Raw genomic sequence first — 24,443 nt, 5'->3', positions numbered from 1 at the left:
TAGCATGAGGCATGACTTTGAACATGAGAAACTAGGACTTCGTGATGACACTAGTTGAATCGTGTGTCGAGATCAAGGACGCCTTCGTTCTGATTTCTTGGATCTAGGAAGGAGGTTTGTTCTTGGGCAAGAAACATCGGGGCAATCTTGCTCAGCAGGAAGAGACTTGTTTTTTCCCTCAGAATGGTCTCTCAACCCGCAAGTCTGTCAGTCTCTGGATGTTGTGGGGCAGACCTGTAACAGACCTTTTTGCCTCCAACTGGAAGAAGAGGATCCCCTACTGCTGCTTCCTAGTCCCGGACGAGGAAGCTGTAGCAGTGGACTCCTTCCTGATGGATTGGACGGGGGTGGACATGTTTGCGTTGCTCCCGTTCGAGATCATCAATCTGGTCTTCAGGAAATTCGCTCTCCTTGATTCGGGGCGAACGATCCTAGCGGCTCCATTCTGGCCTGCTAGGGAATGTTTTTCGGAAGTGATGGGCATGTTGATGGACTTCCCAAGAAGACTTCGGCAAGTCCAGATCTTCTCAAACAGCCCCACTTCGAGAGGTATCATCTTACCCCCCTTGCTCTCAACTGACTTCCTTCAGACTGACTAGAAGCTTGTCAGATCTCGAGGCTTTTCGGCACAAGCGACGAAATCTATCGCCAGAGCAAGGAGGATCTCTTCACAAAGAGTCTACCAATCTAGGTGGGAGACCTTTAGAGCTTGGTGCAGGCGGCACAAGTTTCCCCATCCACTACCTCTCTGAGCCAGATTGCAGACTTCTTCTTGTACCTCAGACAGGATGCTAAGCTGGCTGTTTCTACCATCAATGGATACAGCAGTATGCTCCCCGCCGTCTTTAGGCATAGAGGCCTAGAGTTGTCCCAAAATCAAGGTTTGCAGGACCTCATTGGGTCTTTTCAGACGACGTAATAGGTACTCTTAAACCTGGATGTGGTGTTTAAGTTTCTGTGCTCCAAGAAATTTGAACCTATCTCGCTAGCCTCTCTTCGAGTTGTAGCGAAGAAAACCCTCTCCCTTATGACTCTAGCGAATGCCAAGAGGTCAGCGAAGTCCAGGCGATTGGGAAGAGGGTGAGCTTCAATTAGGATAGGGCAGTTTGTGCCTTAAGGTTCATTTTTCTCGTAAAGAGCGAGAACCCTTCGTAACCCTGTCCTACAACGTTTGATGTCATTAACCTCACGAACCTAGTGGGTCGAGAGAAGGAAAGACTCCTCTGCCCAGTTAGGTCCCTCATAGTTTTTTTGGCTCACACTATGAATGTGAGCTGTGCATCCATCTTGTTATGGTGTTCAGTGAAAGATCCGCCAAAAACCCGTCTAAGTATGCTTTGTCCTTTTTCCTTAGGGAGAAAATTAGGGAAGCCCACCTCTTATGTGAGGAGGAACACTTCGCCCTGTTGAAATTACAGGCTCACGAAGTGAGAGCCATTGCTACCTCTCTGGCATATCAGGAATATATGTTAGTTAGGCTATTCATGGATGCTATTTTCTGGAGGAGCAACTCTGTCTTCGCTTCTCATTAACTTAGAGAGGTGAGAGTAGACTTTGGCTAGTGCTATACCTTGGGCCCATACATAGCTGCGGTTTCTGTATTAGGCAAAGGAGTTAATAACCCCACTCAACCTTGGTTTATATGCATGTATGAGGGTTTGTGTTTTTATGATAGTCTGAGGACTTCGTCTTGTGGTGCGGTTCCCTCAGTCCAGATAGATAGTTTATGTCTATGTTGCAGGGTTAGGTGGTTAGTTTTAGTAAGGTTGCAGTTTTTATTATATGGGGCGAAGGTAGTTTCTGAAGTCTAGTCAAGTTGTTGGTCTTATCCCTTTGACAGACTCGATTGAGTTTTTTGCAGTCTTGCAGGCTTACTCCTGGATAAACTCTCCTAAGGGAAAGCCACTCTGAAGGCTGTACCTTTGAATCAGCTACCTTAGCAGGCAAGGAATCAAGGTGTTTTTATCTCCTACAACTCTTTTGTTGTTTCCTCAACGATGTTTACTGTCTGTTTCCCTCCTCCAAATGTGTGAATCAGCTATATATATTTATAACTGCCAGGTAAGTACTATTCATAAAAATGGAGTTTTTATGATAAAACAAAGTTTTATGAATACTTACCTGGCAGTTATATATATATTCGAAGGCCCACCCACCTCCCCTCAGGAGACAGGTCGGGCATAGATGAACTGAAGTCTTGGACATGGGAATGATTCCTTGGACCACCCTGTGATGGATGTTACCACCTACCTCCCAACCACCACAAGGCGGTTGGCTCGTTTTGAAAAATTCTGCCGATTTAGAGATATCAGCTATATATATATAACTGCCAGGTAAGTATTCATAAAACTTTGTTTTATCATAAAAACTTCATTTTTTGTGTTCTATAACCTTTCTGTTTTTAGGATTTAACAATATTTTCACCTGAGTTTATCTCTTTATGCCTTAAATTCTTCGATAAATAGATAAAAATCAAGAAAAATCTCAAAAATTCCTTTCCAAAGATGATTTTATCAATTCCACTAATAATCCTTCACTCAATTTATCATTGACTCATACATTTATTGTCTACATTAGTAATGCTTTTTGTACACTTTATGGGTATTATATGTCTCAAAACATGGAATGATACAAAGAGGGGGCTTTTCAACAATTTGATCACAAAAATAAGTTGTTTGCTTTCTTTTACATTCGCCTTACCTTTCATCAAGCAATTCTTTGAAAAGAAAGAGCATATAATACATTGGGGTTTGTGGTTTTTGTCAACATATTGAGCTGGAAAATGCCTTTCAGTTAGTCTAGATTCCATTGCATTTGAAAATCTACCCTTTCTTTGAGTTTTGCTCCGCTTATACCCTCCTAATGTACTGTTAATCATTTTTCCCTTAATTTTTTTTTTTTCTATTCATCTTAGCAGTGGGATTCTGAATGTTGTAGCATATGTTTGAGTCTACTTATGCTGCTTCAATGATAAAATGCCAAATTGGTTGTTACCATTTCTGACTCTTTCTTTCGTATGCATATGTTAAGCATAGCTGACCAAAATTATCAACTTCCCTTATATACTTATTGTATTCCACATGAACACATGGATTGTCTATTTCTGTCCCTTTTTTTTGTAATGAAGTTTCACTTTATATGTAACTACTGTTTCTTTTAAAGATACTTGTCGAGAAGTAGAGGCCATATCACACATATAAAAGAAAAGAAATAAAACTAATTCTTTAACCCAGAGTTAAAGGGAAAAATTAAAAGGACAAAGTCAGCTGACTGCTAAAAGCAGAGCCATATCGAATGTTTTACTAATAGTATAATAATACCATAATATACAATAATATATGAAATTTATGATACTGTGAAACAAGCCTTTATTAACAAATTATATCTTTATTAACAACTTGTATCACTAAATTATGCTGTTAAAAAAAAAAAGGGACCGATAGGCAACTAACAGACTGAACGTCAGCTGACGAATGTAAACAAAGCTTCGGATATAAGACACGAAACTTCTTTTCTCATGAATGTGTTTGTTATTTGACTATTATTCATTTAATTTAGTTAATTTCTATATTGATTTCTGAAAACACCATTATCTGTCACATTTTGAACATCCAATACTATGAAATACATTTTTATGTGTGTAGTTGTCATGGCAACTGTTGAGCTCTAATGTAAACAAACTTTTACTTACGGTAAACGAACTTGGAAAGCGTGATATTACGATAACTCTATGAATAATATTGATTTATATTGAAAAAAATGCATATTTATCATAATTTCATGTTGGCACAACGTAAAAATAACAAAAAAATTACCAAAATCATAGAGTAAATAGGAGAAGAAAGACGAGAGCTTCAGAGAGTGAGTAGTTCATAAAATCGGCAACAGATGGCAGCATGTAGAAGCCAGATAAATCGTCAACTAAAGGCGCTAAGCTTAAAATTTCTTACGCGGTGTGGAGTAAAGTCGTTCTCTGCAGTGAAAGGTTATGAATCTGAGTAAACTAAAGTTGTTCTCCACAGTGAAAGGGTTAAGATAGAGCCTCAGACTCCTTACTGGGCACAGTAGGAGATGGTCTGGGTCATCTGTTACAGAACAGAGACTCGAAATCCGGAAGGAGTCGAACCGGAGGTCCGGAACTCCTGGATTCTGAGTCTTAGCTACAAACTCGGGGACGAATCTGAACGTTACCTCCCCCCCATCCCCTTGAATGGGCGATGTCATACGAGAGACCATGAAGTTCTCTGACTTGCTTGGCCGAGGCTAGAGCAAGCAGGAACACCGTCTTCCAAGTCAGGTGGCAATCAGAAGCCTGGCGTAATGGTTCGAAAGGAGGTCTCTTCAGAGACCTGAGAACTCGAACCACGTTCCATGGAGGAGGTCTCACTTCCGACTGGGGGCAGGTAAGTTCATAACTTCGTATAAGTAGAGAAAGTTCCAGCGAAGAGGAAATGTCCATTCCTTTGAGCCTGAAGGCAAGACTTAAGGCTGAGCGATAGCCTTTCACTGCCGAGACTGAAAGGCGCATTTCTTCCCGCAAATACACGAGAAACTCCGCTATTGCTAGAATAGTGGCATTGAGTGGAGAGATACCCCTTCCACGACACCAACCACAGAAGACTCTCCACTTTGCCTGGTAGACCCCTGCGGATGACTTTTGCAGGTGTCGAGACATCCTTTCCGCAACTTGTTGCGAAAAGCCTCTCTCTGTGAGGAGACGCTGGATAGTCTCCAGGTGTGAAGTCGTAGCGATGCTACGGCTTTGTGGAAGATGTTGGCATGTGGTTGTCTGAGTTGCTCATGTTGAGGAGGAAGTTCTCTCGGGAGTTCCGTCAGGTGCTGCATAAGGTCCGGGAACCACTATGCGTGATGCCATAGCTGAGCTATTAAGGTCATCGAAAGGTTGACTGATATTCTGGTCTTGTTGAGTACCCTTCTCATCAGACAGAACGGGGGAAAGGCGTAGACGTCGATGTTGTCCCACCGTTGTTGAAAGGCATCTTGCCAGAGTACCTTGGGGTCCGGGACTGGGAAACAGTACAGCGGGAGCTTGAAATTCAAGGCTGTCGCGAACAGATCCACCGTCGGGGAACCCCACAAAGTCAGGACTTTGTTGGCTACTAGACGATCCAAAGACCACTCGGTACTCACTATCTGAGATGCCCTGCTCAGACTGTCGGTTAGCACATTCCTCTTGCCTGGAATGAAGCGTGCTGATAGTGGAGTCGAGTGGACTTCGGTCCATCTCAGTATCTCTACTGCAAGATGGGATAGCTGCTGTGAAAAGGTACCTCCCTGCTTGTTGATGTAAGCCACTACCGTGGTGTTGTCGCTCTTCACCACTACGGAGTGACCCGCCAGGTACTGTTGGAACTGCTGAAGTGCCAGATACACGGCCTTCATTTCTAGCAGGTTTATGTGGAGGCACTTTCCTAATTCTGACCATAGGCCTGAGGTCCTGTGGTTCAAAACGTGGGCCCCCCACCTCTCTTTTGAGGTGTCCGAAAACATCATCAAATCTGGGGGAGGACGAGAAGATCCACTCCCTTTCGTAGGTTTTCCTCTGTCAACCACCACTGAAGATCCGTCCGTTCCGCAGGACCCATTGGGACCAAGATGCCCGGGGAATCGTGTCCTTGATTCCACCGGGACTTGAGTCGCCATTGCAGGGATCTCATCCTGAGGCGACCATTTGGAACTAGACGGGCCAGAGAAGAAAGGTGACCGAGGAGACGTAACCACGATTGGGCTGGGAGTTCTTCTTGTCTTAGGAAAGGCCTCGTGACCCTCCTCAGCCTTGTTATCCTGTCGTCTGATGGGAAGGCTTTGTGGAGATTGGTGTCCAAGATCATGCCTAGATATACCAGTCTTTTAGTTGGAAGCAGAGAAGACTTCTCGAGATTTACCATGATCCGTAGATCTTGACAAAGTCCCAGAAGCTTGTCTCGGTGTCGAAGAAGGGTCGACTCCGAGTCTGCCAGGATCAGCCAGTCGTCCAGATAGCGGAGGAGACGGATGCCGATCCTGTGTGCCCACGAAGAAATCAGTGTGAACACCCTGGTGAATACCTGAGGTGCTGTGGAGAGACTGAAACACAGCACCTTGAACTGGTAGATCTTGTTGTCTAGGCTGAATCTTAAGTACTTCCTTGAAGACGGATGGACTGGGATCTGGCAGTACGCATCCTTCAGGTCCAGTGTACACATGAAGTTTTGTGGTCTCACCGCAAGTCTGACTGTGTCCGCCGTCTCCATGCTGAACGGGGTTTGTTTGACAAACCTGTTCAGGGCTGAGAGGTCGATGACTGGTCTCCAGCCTCCAGACGCCTTCTTTACAAGAAAGAGTCGAATGAAGAAGCCGGGGGAACCGGCGACGACCTCCTGGAGAGCGCCCTTCTTTAACATGGTCTGGACTTCTGCCCGTAGGACTTGCCCCCTTGCTGATCCCATGGCAAAGGAGCTCAACGACACTGGATCCGCTGTCAGGGGAGGTAGAGATGTTGTGAACGGGACGCGATATCCCTGACCGATTATGGAAATCGTCCAGGAATCGGCCCCGAGTTGCTGCCACCTGTCTGCGCAACTTTGAAGGCATCCCCCCACTGGTGGACGTGCAGGCGGACTGCCAATCCTAGCGTTTGCGGCCTCGGCCGCTCCCTCTAGGACTCTTTCCTCCCCTGGAGGACTTTTTGCCTTTCCTGTCTTTGACAGGAAAGGGTTTCGACACCGTTGCCTTCGCTGCCACAGCCGGCGAGTTTGTTGAGGTGCCGGAGGTTTATAGGGCTTTGATGTAAGAGCCCTATGAAGGAGGGAGTCCTGGTTGGACTTCCTCCACCTCTCGGCTGCCTGTTCCAAGTCTTTAGGCTCGAACAGGTTCTTCCCTAGAAGGGAAGAATGTCTGAGCCTGCTGACCTCGAGGGCTGGGATCTTCGCGTTGAACCTCTCTGCCACCGCATCACGACGTTTCAGGATTGAGTTGGCCCACAAGTTCGAGACTTGGTGGGCCAGAAACTCAATGGTGCGGGTGCCCGAGAGGATGAAGGTCTCCAGGGCCTTCCTGGTGATCTCCTCAGACAAATCTTCGGATCGCAACAGGATGCCAAGAGATCCCAGCCAGATGTCAAGCCACGAAGTAGCCTGCATGGCACACTTCGCGACCTTCTCCTAGCTTATGATCTCAGTCGCCGAGAAAGTCACTTGCCGGCTAGAGAGTCTCTCAAGAGGGACTCCCTTGGTAAGCTCTTCCACAGAGTGGTGCAGGGGAAGAGCTAAACAAGTACAGTACCTCCTCTGTTGGACGCGAGGAGGCGGGAGGAGTTTGTTGCCAGCCGTGGAACGGCTGCAGGAGGCGAGCTCGGAGAGCTGGCCCTCGACCTTATCCCTGGCACTCTTCTCCCCTTGGGACCAGGGCAAAGCTGCACTGGCCTTAGCAGGTTTCTGAGTGCCAAAGACTCGGTCGAGGACCGTGTCCTTGTCCTCGCGAGGAGGAATCTCAGGATCGGGAATCCTGTTGAGATGCCCCATCAGGGTCAGGACTTGCCAGAAGGCATGCTCTGACTCTTGTGGCTCCCCTCCTGGAGAACTGGCAGCGAAGTCTCCCGTCCCCAAAGGCTCTTCTTGGGGGGACACGTGGACGTTCTCCGCGGGTCTTGTAGGTTCTGGACGGATCTTTGAGGATGACTAGGGGACTGTCTTGGAACCTTGGGTTCCCTCCTGGGAGGAATACAGGACTCCAACAATGACGTCTGAGGGCTCTTCTCTGCTCCCACCTTGGACGATTCTCCAGCGCGAGGTGGGGTTTCTCCCATTGGTGCGATGGGAGAACGCCTCACCTCGTCAGACTCCCCTGAGGACGGAAAATGCTCGTCCACAGGAGAGGGAGAAAAGTCCTGGGGGGGAGAGGGAGCCTTCCTCAAGGATGTCTGAGGAGCCAGCTTGACCCTCGGAGAAGTTACCACGGTTTCTATTCCTCTCTTTCTCTTCAGTGGGGTCGGAGCCGCCATAGTTTTGAGACCCATCTAAGTGAAGGCAGGTTTGACAGCCTGCACGACAGCTCTGATAAGGGATCTAAACCATGGCTGCTTATTGACAGCAGCGCTGTCAGATACTCCCTCTGAAGGGAAGGGGATCGGGCGATCCTTTGGAGTAGACACAACTGCTGGACCTGCCTGGAAGGAAAGGGAAGAAGAGGAAGGTTGGTTCCTGGACCCATCTGGCGATTTCCCTCCCTCCTGCGAGCGCGCTGGTCTGCGCTTGCTCGGGGGGGGGGGGGGGGGGGGAGGGGGGGGTGAACGTGAGGATGACCTGGCTGCTCTCGTTCCTGTAGGCTCGCGTGGTGGCTCGCGTTGTGCCTCCCGATGAGAAACGCGTTGTGCCTCCCAATGAGAAACGTGCTGGAGATCGCGCTGGCGTTCGTGCGATAGGCTAGTACCCTACTAGGATCGTGATCGGTCGCGCGGGGATGATGGCGAGGGCACGCGTGGGCGCACGGGCGAGTGTTGGTGCGCAGGAGAGCGATGGCGCGTTGGTGAGCGATGACACGCAGGCAAGCCATGGCGCGCAAGCGAGCGATGGCGCGCAGGCGAACGATGGCGTGTAGGTGAGCGACTGCGCACAGGTGATGGTGTACGCGGGCGCGTAGGAGATCTCAGAGATGGCGAGAGGGCGTGATGGCGCGCAGGCGATGTAGTGCGCAGGCGCTCAGGAGATCGATGGCGCGCAATTGCGCAATCTGAAGAAGCAGGAAGCGCAGGCAGGAGTGCAAGCGATTGGACGCGCGATGGAGATTGTTGACGAGCGCGTGGCCGCGCAAGATCTCGGCGTGTTCTAGGCGAGCGCCCACGCGCAGGGGTGTTAGCCCTAGCGCGTGGGTGTGCAGGAGGGCACACAGCAGGATCTGGTGTCTGCGCGCGATGGCGCACGAGCTGGCGAGGTCCTATGGCGCGTAGGCGAACGCTGAAGAGGAGAAACTCGGTTCTTCCTTCTTGAGCCCAGATCCAGAGATCGTGGGCGCGTAGGCGAACGGTGGCGTGCAGGCGAACGCTGGCGCGCAGGTGAAGAGTGCTGGCCATCAGGAGATCGTGGGCGTGCGGGGCGCGCATCAGGATGAGGGCGCGCAGTTGTACGCTGGCGAACAGGAGAGCGCTGGCGAGCAGGAGAGCGCTGGCGAGCAGGAGAGCGCTGGAGAGCAGGAGAGCGATGGCGAGTAGTCTCAGCTGCAGAAGGTCTCTGGGGCGTTGTCTCCGAGGATGAAGTTCTGAGTAGAGAGGGCTTCACCGTGGGCGAGCGCTTGCGCGCAATTGCGCGCGAATGTGCAGGAGAACGTTGAAGCGCAGGGGATGCCTGGCGCTTATGGGACTTGCTCACATTGTGAGAAAGCCCCTTTTGCCCCGAAGGGACCGGTGCTGTTGGAATACGGGATGCGTGGGCGCCCAAACCGCGTCAGCAACCAGGAACGGAGACGGCAGGTCCAAAGGTCTGGCAGGCGAAGGAAAACGATCGGCAGAGAGGTCCAAGGATGCAACTGCAACGGTCGGTGCACAGCGAGGAGGATCCTCTGCGGGGGACTGCGACGGAGAAGAGCCGAAGAGGCGCCTCCTAACTCCCTTGTGAGGAGAATGAATGCCTCTACGTCGAAGAGGAGGGCGAACCTTCCGACGGATACGTCCTCTGGGGGCGGCAGGCAGACCATCATCAGTCCTCCGAAGAGGAGTCTCTGTCAGTGAACTCCCCCGAGGGGGAGAATCACCTGCATGAGAGACCGTAGGACTTAGCTCCTCCCTTGAAGGATGTTCGGAGGGAGGAACTAAGCCTTCAGCTGCATCGGGAACCAAGGCAGGGGTTTGACCTAACTCGTCGGAGGCCCCTGCCACAACAACGTCGAAGATAGACAGAGGGTCAACCTCTGCTACCACCGGCGACTGTTTGACAGCAGCCCCCAACTGGATTAAGTCAAATAGGGCTTCCCTGGAGGGCGAGCCCTTAAGCCCCAAGGAAGCCCAAAGCTGCAACAAATCATCATTAGCAACAGTGTTAAATGATAAATCCTCCCCCGGGGGAGGAGGAGGAGGAGCTGCCTTGCTATGGGAGGCAACTCCCTCTCCCGAACCCCGAGGTCGGTCAACAAAAGAACGGCCTACGCTACCACTCGACGGCCTCTCGGAAGAGGCCGCTCAAGTGGTAGCTTCGGAGGAGGTTCGGGCTACGGAAGAAGAGTCCTTGGAATTTTCTTTCTTCAAGGAAACCCTTGAAGGAGAAAGATCCTTTTTGGACTTCTTCTTCCGGGGCCGGGAAAACCTCTCTCACTGGGAGGTAGACCACTCCCTACACTCACTATATACTTTGTCTCTATCACAACGTTGGCCCCTGCAGAATGGACATAAGGTGTGAGGGTCCGTTTCGACCGCCGACATATATGTACCACAAGGGCGATCAGGAACCCGTGGCACTTCCGCATAATGGTAGAGGCCAACTTCCAAACACACACTGCAAAGAAAAAGCAAAAAAGATTTAAGGCTGTCAATAAGCGAGGGTGGGAGCAGACACGTCTATTCATCACCCGAGCCAAAAGCAAAGTGAGCTACTCACCGATGTGTGAGGGGGGGGGGGGGGCAGGGGTAGCTACCCCTCCCCTACCCCTTCGCTAACTAGCGAGGGAGTAGTAAACCCTCGTTAAAAATCTAATGGCTCGTCATTTCAGTTACGCCCAAAGTAATACCCTAATTAAATAGCGTGGTTTGAATTTCGGTTACGGAACAAAGATATATGTTAGAAGCTCGAGGTGAGGGTGGCAGGTTCATCCTTGCCAAGATTCTTGGACATGAATCTTGGCATTTTTAGATTTGTTTCAGAAGCGGGTCTTTTGAAAACTATCTAACTCTTATAATGACTTGTTAACTTTTATGGCTTTAATTGAATATTCTTTAATTTTTTATATACATAGTCTAAATGATATCGGCGTCAATGACCCTAGATATCAGGATGCCTGAAAACCGTAAATCAATCAATCAATCAACAAGCAGGGAGGCACCATTTCGGAGCAGCTATCCCATCTTGTAGTAGAGATACTGAGATGGACCGAAGTCCATTCGATTCCACTATCGGCTCCCTTCATACCAGGCAAAAGTAATGTGTTCGCCGACAGTCTGAGCAGAGCGTCTCATTTAGTGAGTACCGAGTGGTCTTTGGATCGTCTAGTAGACAAGAAAGTCCTGACTTTGTGGGGTTCCCCGACTGTGGATCTGTTCGCTACAGCGTTGAACTTCAAGCTCCCGCTGTACTGCTCCTCAGTCCCGGACCCCAAGGCACTCTGGCAAGATGCCTTCCAACAACGGTGGGACAACATCGACGTTTACGCCTTTCCCCCGTTCTGTCTGATGAGGAGGGTGCTCAACAAGACCAGAACATCGGTCAATCTCTCGATGACCCTGATAGCTCCGCTATGGCATCACACGGAATGGTTTCCAGACCTTCTGCAACTCCTGACGGAGGTCCCGAGAGAGCTCCCTCCACGATGCGAGCTACTCAAACAACCACACGCCAACATTTTTCACAAAGCCGTAGCCTCGCTTTGGCTTCACGCCTGGAGACTATCCAGCATCCCCTCGCAGAGAGAGGATTTTCGCAACAAGTTGCGGAAAGGATGTCTGGACACCTGCGAAGGTCATCCGCAGGTGTCTACCAGGCAAAGTGGAGAGTTTTCTGTGGTTGGTGTCGTGGAAGGGGTATCTCTCCACTCGATGCCACTATTCCAGCAATAGCGGAGTTCTTCGTGTATTTGCGAGAAGAAATGCGCCTTTCAATCTCGGCAGTGAAAGGCTATCGCTTAGCCTTAAGTTTCGCCTTTAGGCTCAAAGGGGTGGACATTTCTTCTTTGCTGGAACTTTCTTTACTCATGCGAAGTTATGAACTTACCTGCCCTCAGTTGGAAGTGAGACCTCCTCCATTAAACGTGGTTCGAGTTCTCAGGTCTCTGAAGAGACCTCCCTTTGAACCATTACGCCAGGCTTCAGATCGCCACCTGATTTGGAAGACGGTGTTCCTACTTACGTTGGCTTCGGCCAACCGAGTTGGGGAACTTCATGGTCTCTCGTATGACATCGCCCATTCAAGGGGATGGGGGGAGGTAACATTCAGATTCGTCCCTGAGTTTGTGGCTAAGACTCAGAATCCGGGAGTGCCAGACCCTCGGTTTGACTCTTTCCGGATTTCGAGTCTTCGTTCTGTAACAGATGACCCAGACCATCTTCTACTGTGCCCAGTAAGAAGTCTGAGGCTCTATCTTAAGAGAACAGCTGCAATTCGTCCTCAAGTGCAAGCATTGTTTGTAAGCACTGGGAGGACAAAGAGGAGGGTCACCAAGAATACCATCTCAGCTTGGATTCGTAGGGTAATCCATCATTTCCTGAATCCCGACCCTCCTCCATCACGTCGCCCTAGAGTACATGATGTCAGGGGCATAGCTACGTCCCTGGCCATCAAAAAGAACTACTCAGTGACGCAGGTTCTACAAGCAGGGGTTTGGAAGCGTCAGACGACCTTCACAGCTCACTACCTGCAAGACGTGACCCACAGGAGGCTCGATACGTTCTCTATCGGCCCTGTGGTGACTGCACAACAGCTGGTTTAAACCTCATGCTCCTTAATGGACAAGTAGCAGAGGGTTGAGGGCATTGTTACCCGGTTTTAGTCTGCATGAATGAAAAGGTATGTCTGGCCCTTATTCTTTTCTTCATCCTCCCCTCTTGGGGAAAGCAGCATCCTGGGTTCTCTGTACAGCTAACCTCAAACCACTGCAGGTAAACTATGTTCCCTTGTGTTTCTAGTATTAAGCTAATACTGTCACGTCCCCATACCCTGATGAGGTGGTATTAGGAGAGTCCTAGCCTTACGTTCCATCTAAAGAACTTCAGGTCAACCTCCTAGGACGAGTCACGCTTCATTCCTTCACACACATCTTATGTAGGCCGAGCCCTTGCAGAGCAAGGTGCTAGCGAGGCGCAGGGACTCCTTATTGTTGAATACCAACACACTCAGATACTGAGTCCCCGGGCAAAAAGCCAAAAGCCAGTAATGGCTGGGACTTGCCACCCTACCTAAGGGTTGAGTCACCCATATTAAATAGCGTGGTTTGTATTTCAGTTACGGAACAAATGACAAATTCGTAGATAATTTGTATTTTTCCAAACTATACAAACCTTAGCTGTTTAATCAAACTTGTCCGCTGGCCCTGTCACCCGTGAAGTCTTACCTATAAGCGAAGGGAAGCTCAGCACAGGTGTGTGTGTGAGGGGGGGGGGTTAGTATACTACCCCTCCCTACCCCCAAGCTAACTAGCAGTGGGGTAGTAAACCCTTGTTAAAATTCTAATGGCTCGTCATTTCAGCTACGCCGAAAGTATTTACCCATATTAAATAGCTAAGGTTTGTATAGTTAGGAAAAATACAAATTATCTACGAATTTGTCATTTTACAAGAAAGGATGTGAATGCTCCAGGTGACTTTTGCAACCTTTCTCATGCAAGACGTGACCCACAGGAACTCGATACGATCTCTATCGGTCCTGTGGTGGCTGCACAACAGCTGGTTGTATACCTCAAGCTCCTTATTGGTGGACAAGTAGCAGAAGGTTGAGGGCACTGTTACCCGGTTTTACTCAGCGTGAATGAAAAGATTTCACTGGCTCTTATTCTTTTCTTCATCCTCCCCTCTCTTGGGGAAAGCAGCATCCTGGGTTCTCTGCATAAGCTGACCTCAAAGCACTGCAGGTGAACCATGCTCCCTTGTGTACCTAGTATTAAGCTAATACTGTTGCGTCCCCATACCCTGGCGAGGTGGTATTGGGAAAATCTTGGTTACATCAGTTTTTTTCTTACAATGGACTCGGAATAACTTTACCTCGACAGTCACACTTCTACATGTCTCAACACACAGTTTGCGTAGCAAGGTTTTTGCGAGGGCAGGGAATCCTTATTTTTGAGTACTGTACTAACATACTCAGATAAGGAGCCCCTGGGTAAAGCCAGATTGGCAGGGACGCCCACCCTTCCTAATGGGTGAGTCACCCCTAATAAATAGCGTGGTTTGTATTCCATTTACGGAACAAATGACAAATTCGTAGATAATTTGTATTTTTTGTAACTATACAAACCTTAGCTATTTATACAAACTTGCCCGCCAGCCCTATCCCCCTTGAAGTCCTACCTCCAAGCAAAGTGAGCTAAATCACAGGTGTGAACGGGAGTGGTAGCAAGCTACCCCCCTACCCCCTGCTAACTAGCGGTGTGGGTAGTTAACCCTCGCTAAATTTTAATGGCTCGTTATTTCAGCTCCGCCGAAAGTATAACCCCTAATAAATAGATAAGGTTTGTATATTTAGGAAAAATACAAATTATCTGCGAATTTGTTATTTTTACCCAGTGAGGAGTCTGTGGTGTTACCTTAAAAGGACGACACCAGCTCGCCCCTGTGTGTCGGCACTGTTGACCAGCACGGGGAAGGTCAAGAGGAGGATCACAAGGATTTCCATCCCCTCTGGGATTGGAAGGCTGTTGAGGTTGCTCTCAATCTAGACCCTCCTCCATCCTAAGACCCAGAGCTCATAACGTCAGTGGCAGATACTGTTAGTGGGCATAAGGAAGCGTAAGTCGACCTTTACGGCCCACTACCTGCAAAGACATAACCTACAGGAACATGGAGACCTTTTCCATCGGTTCTGTGGTGGTCACACAATAAATGGTCTAAACACCTCAGGCTCCTGGATGGACAAGTAGCAGAGGGTTGAGGGCTGAGGTTACCTGTATTAGGCTCTGGTGAGTGAGTAAGAATGACTGGCTCCATTCTTCCTTTTATCTTCTCCCGTCTGGGGAAAATAGCTCCGCAATCCTCAGCATAGCTGACCTCACCTCGCTGCAGGTAAGACTCATTTCCCTTGTGCCTCCTAAGTATAGAATAATACTTTGTTACGTCCCTAATACCTTTTTGAGGGAGGGTATTGGGTAAGTCTTAATAACAATAGGTTTTGTACTTGAGTTCCTATGTTAAAGACAAGCCACACTGTTAGTTCCACTCACACACAAGCTTATACAGGCTGCTATCAGTGCATTACCTCATATCGGCACTTGATTTTAGCGAGGGTAGGGTCCCTTAACTATCGATCACAGATCGAAATGGAGAGGACAACGGGTCATGACCAAGGCCAGTTGGTGAGGACTTCCTCCCTCCTAAGAGTAAGTCACCCCTATAAATAGCAGAGGGTTTGTATTTACGCCTGACCAAATAACAAATTTGTAAGTAATTTGTATTTTTCCTTGTATACAAACCTGGAGCTATTTATACAAATTGGCCCGCCACCCTGTCCCCCAAGAAGTCGTGCTATAAAGCAAAGTGGTTACTCAGCCAAGAGGTGTGAGTGAGTGGGGTAGCCAGTCTACCCCACCCCCCACCCGCTAACCAGCGGATGGGGTAGTTATCCCTCACTAAAATTATCATGGCTTGTCTTTCAGCTACGCCAAAAGTATACCTTTTTAAATAGCTCCAGGTTTGTATACTAGGGAAAATACAAATTACTTACAAGTTTGTTATATTTTGGATAGTAGGGAGAGTAGTGATTTTATCTGTACAATGTTTAAAGGAAAGAAGTTTGATCTTACTGTGTTGATTTTGCAGCGCAGTGAAATTTTTTTTAATTGCAGTTTCAATCCTATTTTATGAAATTTGTTTTCATTATTTTGTTACATTATCTCGTTAAACAATTGGGGGAAATTTTGTTCTTAGTTACATTCTGATTGGAATAGTATGTTTCAGAATGGTGTTGGTGATCTTGTAGGCACAGATGGTGATAAGAGCACAAAATCACCTGTAAATAAACGTAACCTAAGAAATAGAAGAGAGAAGAACCTACAATCGCCAAATCGCAAAGATCATTTGGATTCCGCCTCAGGTATGTTATAAATCTCAAGTTGATCCAGATCTTTGATATAATTCTGGACTGTCAGGGATGTCCCGATGTATTTGTACATGAAGAAAAGGTGAGAGATGAACAAGCAGGATTTAGAAAAGGTATAAGTAGTACTTACCAAATTTTCATTTTGAGACATGTTGAACAGTAATGTGTAGATTATAGAAATTCACTTTTGAGGGCATTTGTGGACTATGAGAAAGTCTTTTATAATGTGCACCAGCCAGTATTGTGGATATTCCTGTATTATTATGGAGTTGTTCTTAAATATGTGAATTTGACAAAGTCTGTTCATGATCATAGCAAGTGCAAAGTTATATTGTTCTGACACTCATACAAACCTTATGCTATTTTTAAGGGATTATCCTTTCGGCAAAGCTAAAACTAGTCATTAGACTTATAGCGAGGTGGAACTACCCTACCGCTAGATAGAGGGAGAAGTAGGAAGGGTAGCCCGCCACTCCTCTCTCACACACACACCTATGTAGTCTGATCACTTTTTTTCTTTTGGTACAGGGGGGGGGGGGTAGATATTCGTCTCTCTCTGCTCCCAACTGTTTTACTTGCCTTTGACTTTTCCCATGTTTTTCTTCTTGTGTTTCTATATATTTTTGAATATTCTTATAATGTTTTTTTATGTATACATAAACATTTTTTTTCATTACAGTGTGAATGCTGCTGTTTTTTAGTTTCAGCATGGTGCGGTCTCTTCCCCTTTGACGCTTGACAACCTGTGGGCTGGTGGCTTTCCCCGCATCTCCGAGTGCAGCAACCTAGCCTCTGTCTTGTCGTCTTATGTAAATTCTGCTCTTGCTAATGGTGCTGTTCTCCCTCCTTAAGTGGGAGGCGGCAGTTCCTGTGCATCTCAGGGAACACCTTCCCTGCTTGCGGCTTAGGCTGTTCTTCCAAGTGGTTCTTCTTCAGGTAGTAAACTTAATTTTAATTTAATTGTAAATATAAAAAAAATTGGTAATCTAACTTTCTACAGAACTTTTGTCGCAGCTTTCCTTCGTTTGGCAATGGCAGCTGACAAAGGGAGTGCTTAGTCTTTAGCTTGTTGTTGCACCTCTCTGGGGAAACCTTTCTTGCTTGCATTTTAGTTTGTCCTCTTGGGAGAGAGTTTTCATGCTCTAGTTTTTGTTTTTCCTCAGCGCTAGCAGCTGACGTAAGGAGTGTGGAATCAGATGATCCTGCCAGTCTCCATCTTCTTTGCCTGCGCCCACGGCAGTTCTAGACCTCAGGGGCAGTAGCTGTTAGAACTCCTTGGAGCTCTTCAGGTAACCCAGAAATAAGCTTCGGCTTCGTTTCTTAGGCAACACTCAATGTCGACCTTCAATTTGAGTGAGAGCATGTAGAGGGGAAGCAGAGAGTGCTGCCCAGAGGTTTGCCTTCAGGTGTTGGAATTTTACCTTTCGAGGGAAAGTCCCTCCACCAGCCACTGTCCGACAATCTTCCTGATTGCGAGGAGAATTTCCGATAACGGCAGTAGATGTTAGTCGCCTTTTTCTCGTCCACGGGACAGACTTCCTTCAACTGTTTTGGTCTCCCCTTCGCGGGATTCCTCCGGCGGGAATTGGATTTGTCCATTCCTGTCCATCGCAATGACGTCTTTCTTCGTGTAACCTCTTCAGGGGAAACCCAGAGAACAAGCTTCGGCTTTGTTCTCGGGTAACACTTGATGTCAACCTTCAATTTGAGAAAGGGCTTGTTGAGGGGAAGCAGAGAGTGCTGCCTGGAGTTTTGCCTCCAGGTTTTAGAATTTTCCCTTCCGAGGGAAAGAGCCTCCACCAGCTACTGTTTGGCAATGTTCCTGCTTGTGGTGAGAATTACCGACAGTGGCAGCAGATGTTGGTTGCCTTTTCCTGTCCATGGGAGAGGCTTCCTTCAGGGATTCCTCTAGCAGGAAGTGAATTTGTTCATTTCTGCTCTTCCTCTTCGGAAGCAGATATCACCCAGTCTCGTCTCGTCTAGACTTCTTGCCCAGCTGTCTCTCCAGCAAGACACTTCACACCCCGCTGATTCGTCTTGCCAACAGATTTGCCTCGCCCAGCCCTACTGTAACTGCACCGTCAGTTCACGATCGCCCATGATCATCCTTCAGCTCGTGACATCTGACGTTCGCCGTTTACCAGCCCGCCGTTCACTGGCTCGTGATCGTCGCTCACTCACTGTTTGACAACTGGCCGTTTGTCAGCTCGCCATTTGCCAGCTAGCCGTTTTTCAGCCTATGATCATCACTTGCCAGTGCCATTTGCCAGCTTGCCATTCGCCAGTCTGTAATCATCACTCGCCAGCGCCGTTCTCCGACTTGTTGATCGCCAACTCATCGTTCGCCAGCTCACCGTTTGCCAGCTCACCCTTTGCCAGGTCGCTGATCGCCAGCTCGCCAGCTCACAGCTAGCCGTTCGCCAGCTTGTGATCATCACTTGTCCAGCGCCATTCGCTAGCTTGTGATTATCACTCGCCAGCGCCGATCGCCAACTTGGCGTTGGTAAGATTCCCGTTCCCCTGCTTGAAGATTCGTCAGGTCGCCGATCGCCAATTCAATAGCTCACTGAATTGCCAGCTTGCTGTTCGTCAGCTCGCCAATCACCAGATCACTGGTTAACAGCTCACAGATAGAGAACACCAGAAGTTGTCGGCATTTTGCGTGCTCCCGGTCTCTGTCTGTTTATGCGCCCTCGGACTTTTGTGTAAGCACCTTCAGCCTCCATCCACGGATTCCATTCCTGGAGACACATTCGCCCAACCCTTCACTGGACTCTATCTTGTTCGTCAACTCGGACAATGACTCGCTTCCGTAGCTGGAGCTCTCCCTTCGGCCGGACTTGTTTGAAAGGGATACAGTACAGTATCTTCCTTTCTCATCCTCATATGAGTTTTTTCCAGTACTCTAATGGGAAAAACCCTTCCTACAAGCTCTAAGTACTTGGCTCATTTTTGCCAAGGACAGGGAGTCCGCATTCAAGCAATAAGAGCATACATTCTTGTCTCTTCCATCCTCCTTTGGTAGGTGTGAAGCGATTCTCTTTACCCGCGCGATCAGAACATCAGGTCTCATGGGAAGATGCGGTTCATCAAGATACCGCCGAGCTTCTTCAGTCACTTCTTACAGAAGTCTCCAGTTTTAGTCTCTCATCGGGGAACAAGTTTGATCTTCAAACTCTGTCATGCGAGGAGAAGGCCTGCGATCATACAAATAGTCAGGCGATGGCTTACTGTACTAGTTCAGCCACTAGGAGTCATACTCCTAGTCTTTTTTTCTCCTGAACATCTTTCTTTAGGCCTGTCATGTCGAGGAACGGTGCTTCAGTTTAAATAGAACTGAAGGTTTTCACAGGCGTATTTACCGTAGGGCCAACCTGCCCCTTAGGATCGGTCTCATTGAAATGTCTCGAATTTACCTCGATCTGAAGATTGGAGTAAATTTCATGAGAGACCCAACTGTCGTATCAAATACAGTTATCCGTAGACATGGTCACCAGCCTGCAGAAACTTCCGTCGGATCGCCAAGACCGCATGTCTCCGTCAAATTCAACCTCTTCAGTAACAGCCAGATCCCAGGTTCTTCAGCACCCGGGATTTTCCTTTTCTCTGGTTCTCTATGGGATCTGATCAAGAGACAGTCCTGGTAATGATGTTGCCAGACAAGAATCTCATCCAAGGAGTCGACCTCTTCATTTTCTCGGATTTGACGCTTTTTACAGAAGTATCCAAGAAACTGGGTGAGAGCACTTACGGCACCACACGTCCTTAGGACTATGATCAGAGCACAAATGGTACAGCCTCTTAATTCTCTTGGAAAGGCCATTTTTATTCTTTCGAGAAGAATTGCCTACGGTGAGGGCCGAGATTCGTCTGTTTTCCTGTTCACGGGAAACTTCCTTCACCTATTTGGTCACCCCTTCAGGGGATTCTGTCTATGGGATTTGGAATTATCCAATCCACTCCTTCTGTGGGAGACTTCCTCCTCCAGCCTAAGTTCAGAGGCCTTCCTATTTTCAGGAGTCAGCGCAGATAACAGCGACAGGCATTGATTTCCTCCCTCTTCCTGTGGGAGAAAGACTGCTTTCACCTGTTTTACTCCCTTTGAGCGATTCCTCCGAGGATAAGTGGCTTCTCCCTTGCCCACTACTGAGCAGGCATCGTCGGCAGTCCTGTCTCTTTAGGAGATTCGGTTATCCCATCAGACTCGCATTGCTAGTAAGACTTGTATTGCCTAAGAGAGACTACACGTTTACAACTTCCATCGGATAACCCATTGAGAACTTCCCTTACGACTCGATCTACTCTAATAACCACCGGTGAACATCTTTTACTAAGTGCAGCTTCGCTGCAACCCCACGCCTGGAGACTATCCAGCTCCTTCTCGAGGAGTACAACCGCTTTTCGAAACAAGTTGCGAAGAGTAAGTCTGGATACCAAAGTTTTCTTCGGCTTTGATTTCCTAGACTAGGGGACCGTTTTCTCTGTGGTGAGGATTGTGTAAAGGTTGTCTCTCCTCTCGGGGGCACTATTCCAGTAATAGGCCTGCCCTCAATTTGCCATCAGAAGGACGGCTGCTCCTAGGCTCAGGTGATGGGAGGTTACTGCTCGTTCCTTGAGCATCTCCAGACCAAAGCGCTAAAGTTTTTTCCAACAGCTTAATTATAACTGTTGTAATTTATCCTTCAGCTTTGTCTCTGTGGGGTTCCCCTCCGTCCTGCCGTAGGGTTGCGGTTCTCTCGAGTAGTTATTTTTTCTCAGCTGAATTAATTAATTGTAATTCTTGTTTTGTTACAGTTTTACGCTGCCACACTCTTTTTCCCGTTGATGTCGGCCGGGTAAGGGAGTATGCAGTCCTTATTTTGTGTCTGTTCTCTTAGCGGACACCTTTCCTCTCTGCGGCCTAAGGGCTCCTCCCAAGGGATTTTTTTTTTTTTTTTTTACATAATTTGTTCTACTTTTCCTCAGTTAGTGATGCCATTCTTCTTTTTTTGGCTATCATAGCCTACGTAGAAAGCAGCGCCTTTTGTCCCGGGGGAGTCTGCTGTCAATGTGCCATCACTTTCCTGTTTCCCTGCACCTACGGCAGTTCCTGATCATCATGCTAACCTCAAGAAACTAGCTCCAGCTACGTTTTCTCTGGTAGCGGTCAATGCAGACCTTCAAATTGAACAAGGCTTGTTGATGGGAAGCAAAGAGCTCTGCCTGGAGGTTCGCCTCCAGGGATTGGTTTTCTTTTCCTTCCAAGGGAAAGTTTTCCTTGCCAGATGTTGGGCTCTATTTCTCCCTTCCGAAGGATAACTTCCCTTCTTCATCTCTTGTCCCTCCTGCAAGGGTCCCCTTTCTAGTGAAGGGGCTCTCAATGAGACCTCTTCAGAGATCTGCTGGCGGTCAGCTTGCTGATCCTTCAGATGGTGCTTGTCGTTGGGTTGGTGGCAGAAGTCCTTGCCGTGTTCTCCTCTTTGCCTTCAGGGTGCTCCTGCTCCGTCGGCAAAGAAAAGCCTCTCACATCCTCGTCTCTGCAGTCTTCCTCTTTGGAGGATCCTGCCCAGCCTGCCTCTTTTGGTTCCTGACCTTGGCTTCCATCATCAGCTTCAACGAACTTCGGTTCGTTCGTTGACTGCAAGGGATCGTTCTCGATCTCCTCCTGAGTATGTGTTGCCTCACAAGGGTCACATTTCTTCGCCTGAGCTCCAGCTACAGTTCATTGGCAGCGTTCTCCGTCTCGTCAGGGTTCTGCTCGATGTTCACCTGCTCGTCATGTTCACTCTCAACCTTCAATGCGACTGTCCCGTCAGCATGTGGATCGCCTAGCCATCGCCTACAGCTGACAACTTGTTCAACCTCTCGTAAATCGCCTGCTTGTTCATTCTCTTCTGCTGTTGCAGCGGTTCGGAAATGCGTACTCATCAGTGTCAGGAACTTCAATCCTCTACCAGACATCGTTCTCATGCATCTCGTAACCGAAACGTGTCGATCACCGTCAGAGCATAAAATGCCCAACGGTGTGTAAATGGCCTGAGCATGAATTGTCGGCGTATCTCCTTGTCCAGTGATTTGTAGCTCGTCGATGCTTAAACGCTCATTGCTTAACCAACCAGCGTTCGGCTGTTGCTCAGAGCCTTTCAGTATAACGAGTCTCTCTCCTTTGGAACGCAATTGCCCTTCAGAGCATGAATCGCTCGGCCTTCACAACGCTCACCTGCTCGACAGTCTCTCCATCGTCCGGGAGAGCGTGAAACGCCGACGCTTCCATCAGCTCATGAATCGCCTGACCATTGTCAACGATCGATATTTTGTGTACCACCTAAGAGTTCGTTTACACTTGAATCACTGATGCTTGAATCAGCCAATCGATCGCTAAACCATAGTCAACGTTCGACAACTCGTACACCTCCTAAGCGTTCGGTTACACGTGACCCGTTTACGCGTTTGACTTCGCGTCAACCTGCTACGCGAGAATTGCTGAAAACGTGAAAATCGCCTTCTCTTTCACCACCTTGGAAATCGCCTGCTCGTCAGCGATCGCATGGTTGTTAGCGTTCGCCTGCCCGTCATCGACCGTCTTGTCAACAGCATTCACCTCAGTGACCACACGCGTAGCTTAGACCTTCACTGTCTTGGGAATCACTTAGCGAACCAGCGTTTGGGCGTAACTTTGAGCGTTCTCAAACGATCGCGTTGCTCTCCTTCGGAACGCGTTCGCCCACCTGTTCGTGATTCACTTCAATGTGAATCATCTCTCATCAGTTAGCCTTCACGCTCAGCTATGCATTAGTTGCCTACTCGAGGATCGTCGACACACCAACCTGCCTCTCGTGCAGCGTTAACGATTGGTCCCGCCTCATTGCGGTATCGCTCGTCGACGCAGGAAGACTCTCCCTCATATCGATATCGAGTCATTGGTCTGCACGTTGGAAATCACCATCGCGTGTTGAGCAGGAAGTTTCCCAACGCTCTCCAACGCGTCAGCGGCCATCACACCTTCATGCAAAGAGGATCTCCAACTGCAGCCACCAAAGGTGGTGGTTGTGGCTGCTAGGAAGATAGTGTGGTTAACGATCGTTCATTATCATACCAGGAAGGCTTTGAATACCTTCTAGCTAACACCATTCTGAAACGTTCAGCGGTTCGTGAATCGCAGCCTCGAGAGTTGTCGATTCACCGTCCTGCCTCTCGCTCGGCGGTAGCGATCGAGCCCGCGATTTTCGCGGCATCTCTCTTCGACTTATTAGCATAAGCATCGGATGTCGACCCTTTTTAGGTTTTCGACGTTGTGGTTTTGGAGAGCTTGTCTGCTGCCCTGCCAGCTGCATCGGCAACTGCATCATCTTCTCCATCTTCCGCCACCGAGGTCTGTGCTCCTTCCCATGACGTACATGGGGAGAGCAAAGTCGGTGTCGCGTCTCTCCGACAAGTGTTTCCATTTCCAGTAAAGGGTCTCGCATAGAGACTCCTCTTTGGGGGCTTGCTTTTGATCAGCCTGCTGATCCTAGGCTCGTACATCGTCGGTCGGCGGCAAGAGTCCTTTAACTTCTTGGCTTCTTCAGTCCTCTTCTTCAGAAGAAACTGTCATTCCTTTCTCCTCTGGTTACCGACCTTTGCCTCCATCTCCAGGAGCACTGGGTTCCGAAACTCCGCCATGGAGGGGTTCTTCCTCTTTGAGCCAAGGGACGTCAAGCAGGCAGCGGAGAGGTGGAGGAAGTCAACACGCTTTCGCTCCTTCTTTTGGCCCTTACAGCTCTGCCCTACAGACCTCCGGCCCTTCCAAGACCAGCCATACAAAACCATCAACTATTAAAACGGCAGAGGTTTTGAAAACGGAGGTGTCCTAGAATCCCTTTCCTGTCAAGGAAGGGAAAGGCAGCAAGTCCAATCGTGGAGGAAAACTTCAGAGAGGTGGCGGTAGAAACTGTAAATGTGAGGAGAGGTCATCTCCCTGCTTGTCCACCAGTAGGGGGAGGCCTACAAAGCTGCTGGACCAGGTGGATGCAGCTCGAGGCCAAATCTTGAACGATCTCCGTGATTCGTTCAGGGTAGCGTGTCGCGTTCTTTTCACCTCTCCCTCCACTAACCAAGAATACAGTGTTTATGAGCTCCTTTGCGATGGGATCAGCAAGGGGGCAGCCCTTTGTGCTAAAGTCCAGACCTGGTTGGAGAAAGGCCCTATCCAGGAGATCCTCGACAGTTCTCAGGCTTCTTCATTTGACTCTGTTGTGAAAAAGGCATCTGGAGGCTGGAGACCAGTCACTGATCTCTCAGCTCTGATCAAGTTTGTCGAGCAGACTTCGTTCAGTATGGAGACAGCAGACACAGTCAGTCTAGTGGTAAGACCATAAGGCTTCATGTGTATACAGGATCTAAAGGACGTATATTTCCAGATCCCAATCCATCTGTCTTCAAGGAAATATCTGAGTTTCAACATCGACAACAAGACATACCAGTTCAAGGTGCTGTGTTTTGGCCTTTCCACAACACCTTCACAAAAGTGTTTTCCCTGTG

At 48.5% G+C, this 24,443-nt stretch overlaps 1 protein-coding gene across 2 annotated transcripts in view; it reads left to right on the top strand.

Moving 5' to 3' along the window:
• Positions 1–24,443, top strand: part of LOC137638789 (uncharacterized) — a 119,083-nt gene that overhangs the window by 43,347 nt on the left and 51,293 nt on the right. For both annotated transcript variants that reach the window (XR_011044187.1, XM_068371156.1), the window contains exon 2: positions 15,803–15,938. Coding sequence is in view for 1 of the 2 variants with exons in the window: in XM_068371156.1 (XP_068227257.1) it covers positions 15,803–15,938 (136 nt within the window). In the remaining variant the exon portion in view is untranslated. The remainder of the gene's footprint in view (positions 1–15,802; positions 15,939–24,443) is intronic.

The sequence above is a fragment of the Palaemon carinicauda genome, chromosome 3 (assembly GCF_036898095.1).
Source record: "Palaemon carinicauda isolate YSFRI2023 chromosome 3, ASM3689809v2, whole genome shotgun sequence".
NCBI classification, from domain to species: Eukaryota; Metazoa; Arthropoda; class Malacostraca; order Decapoda; family Palaemonidae; genus Palaemon; species Palaemon carinicauda.
Note: the sequence above shows the minus strand (reverse complement) of the source record. Positions and strands in the feature narration are given on the sequence as shown.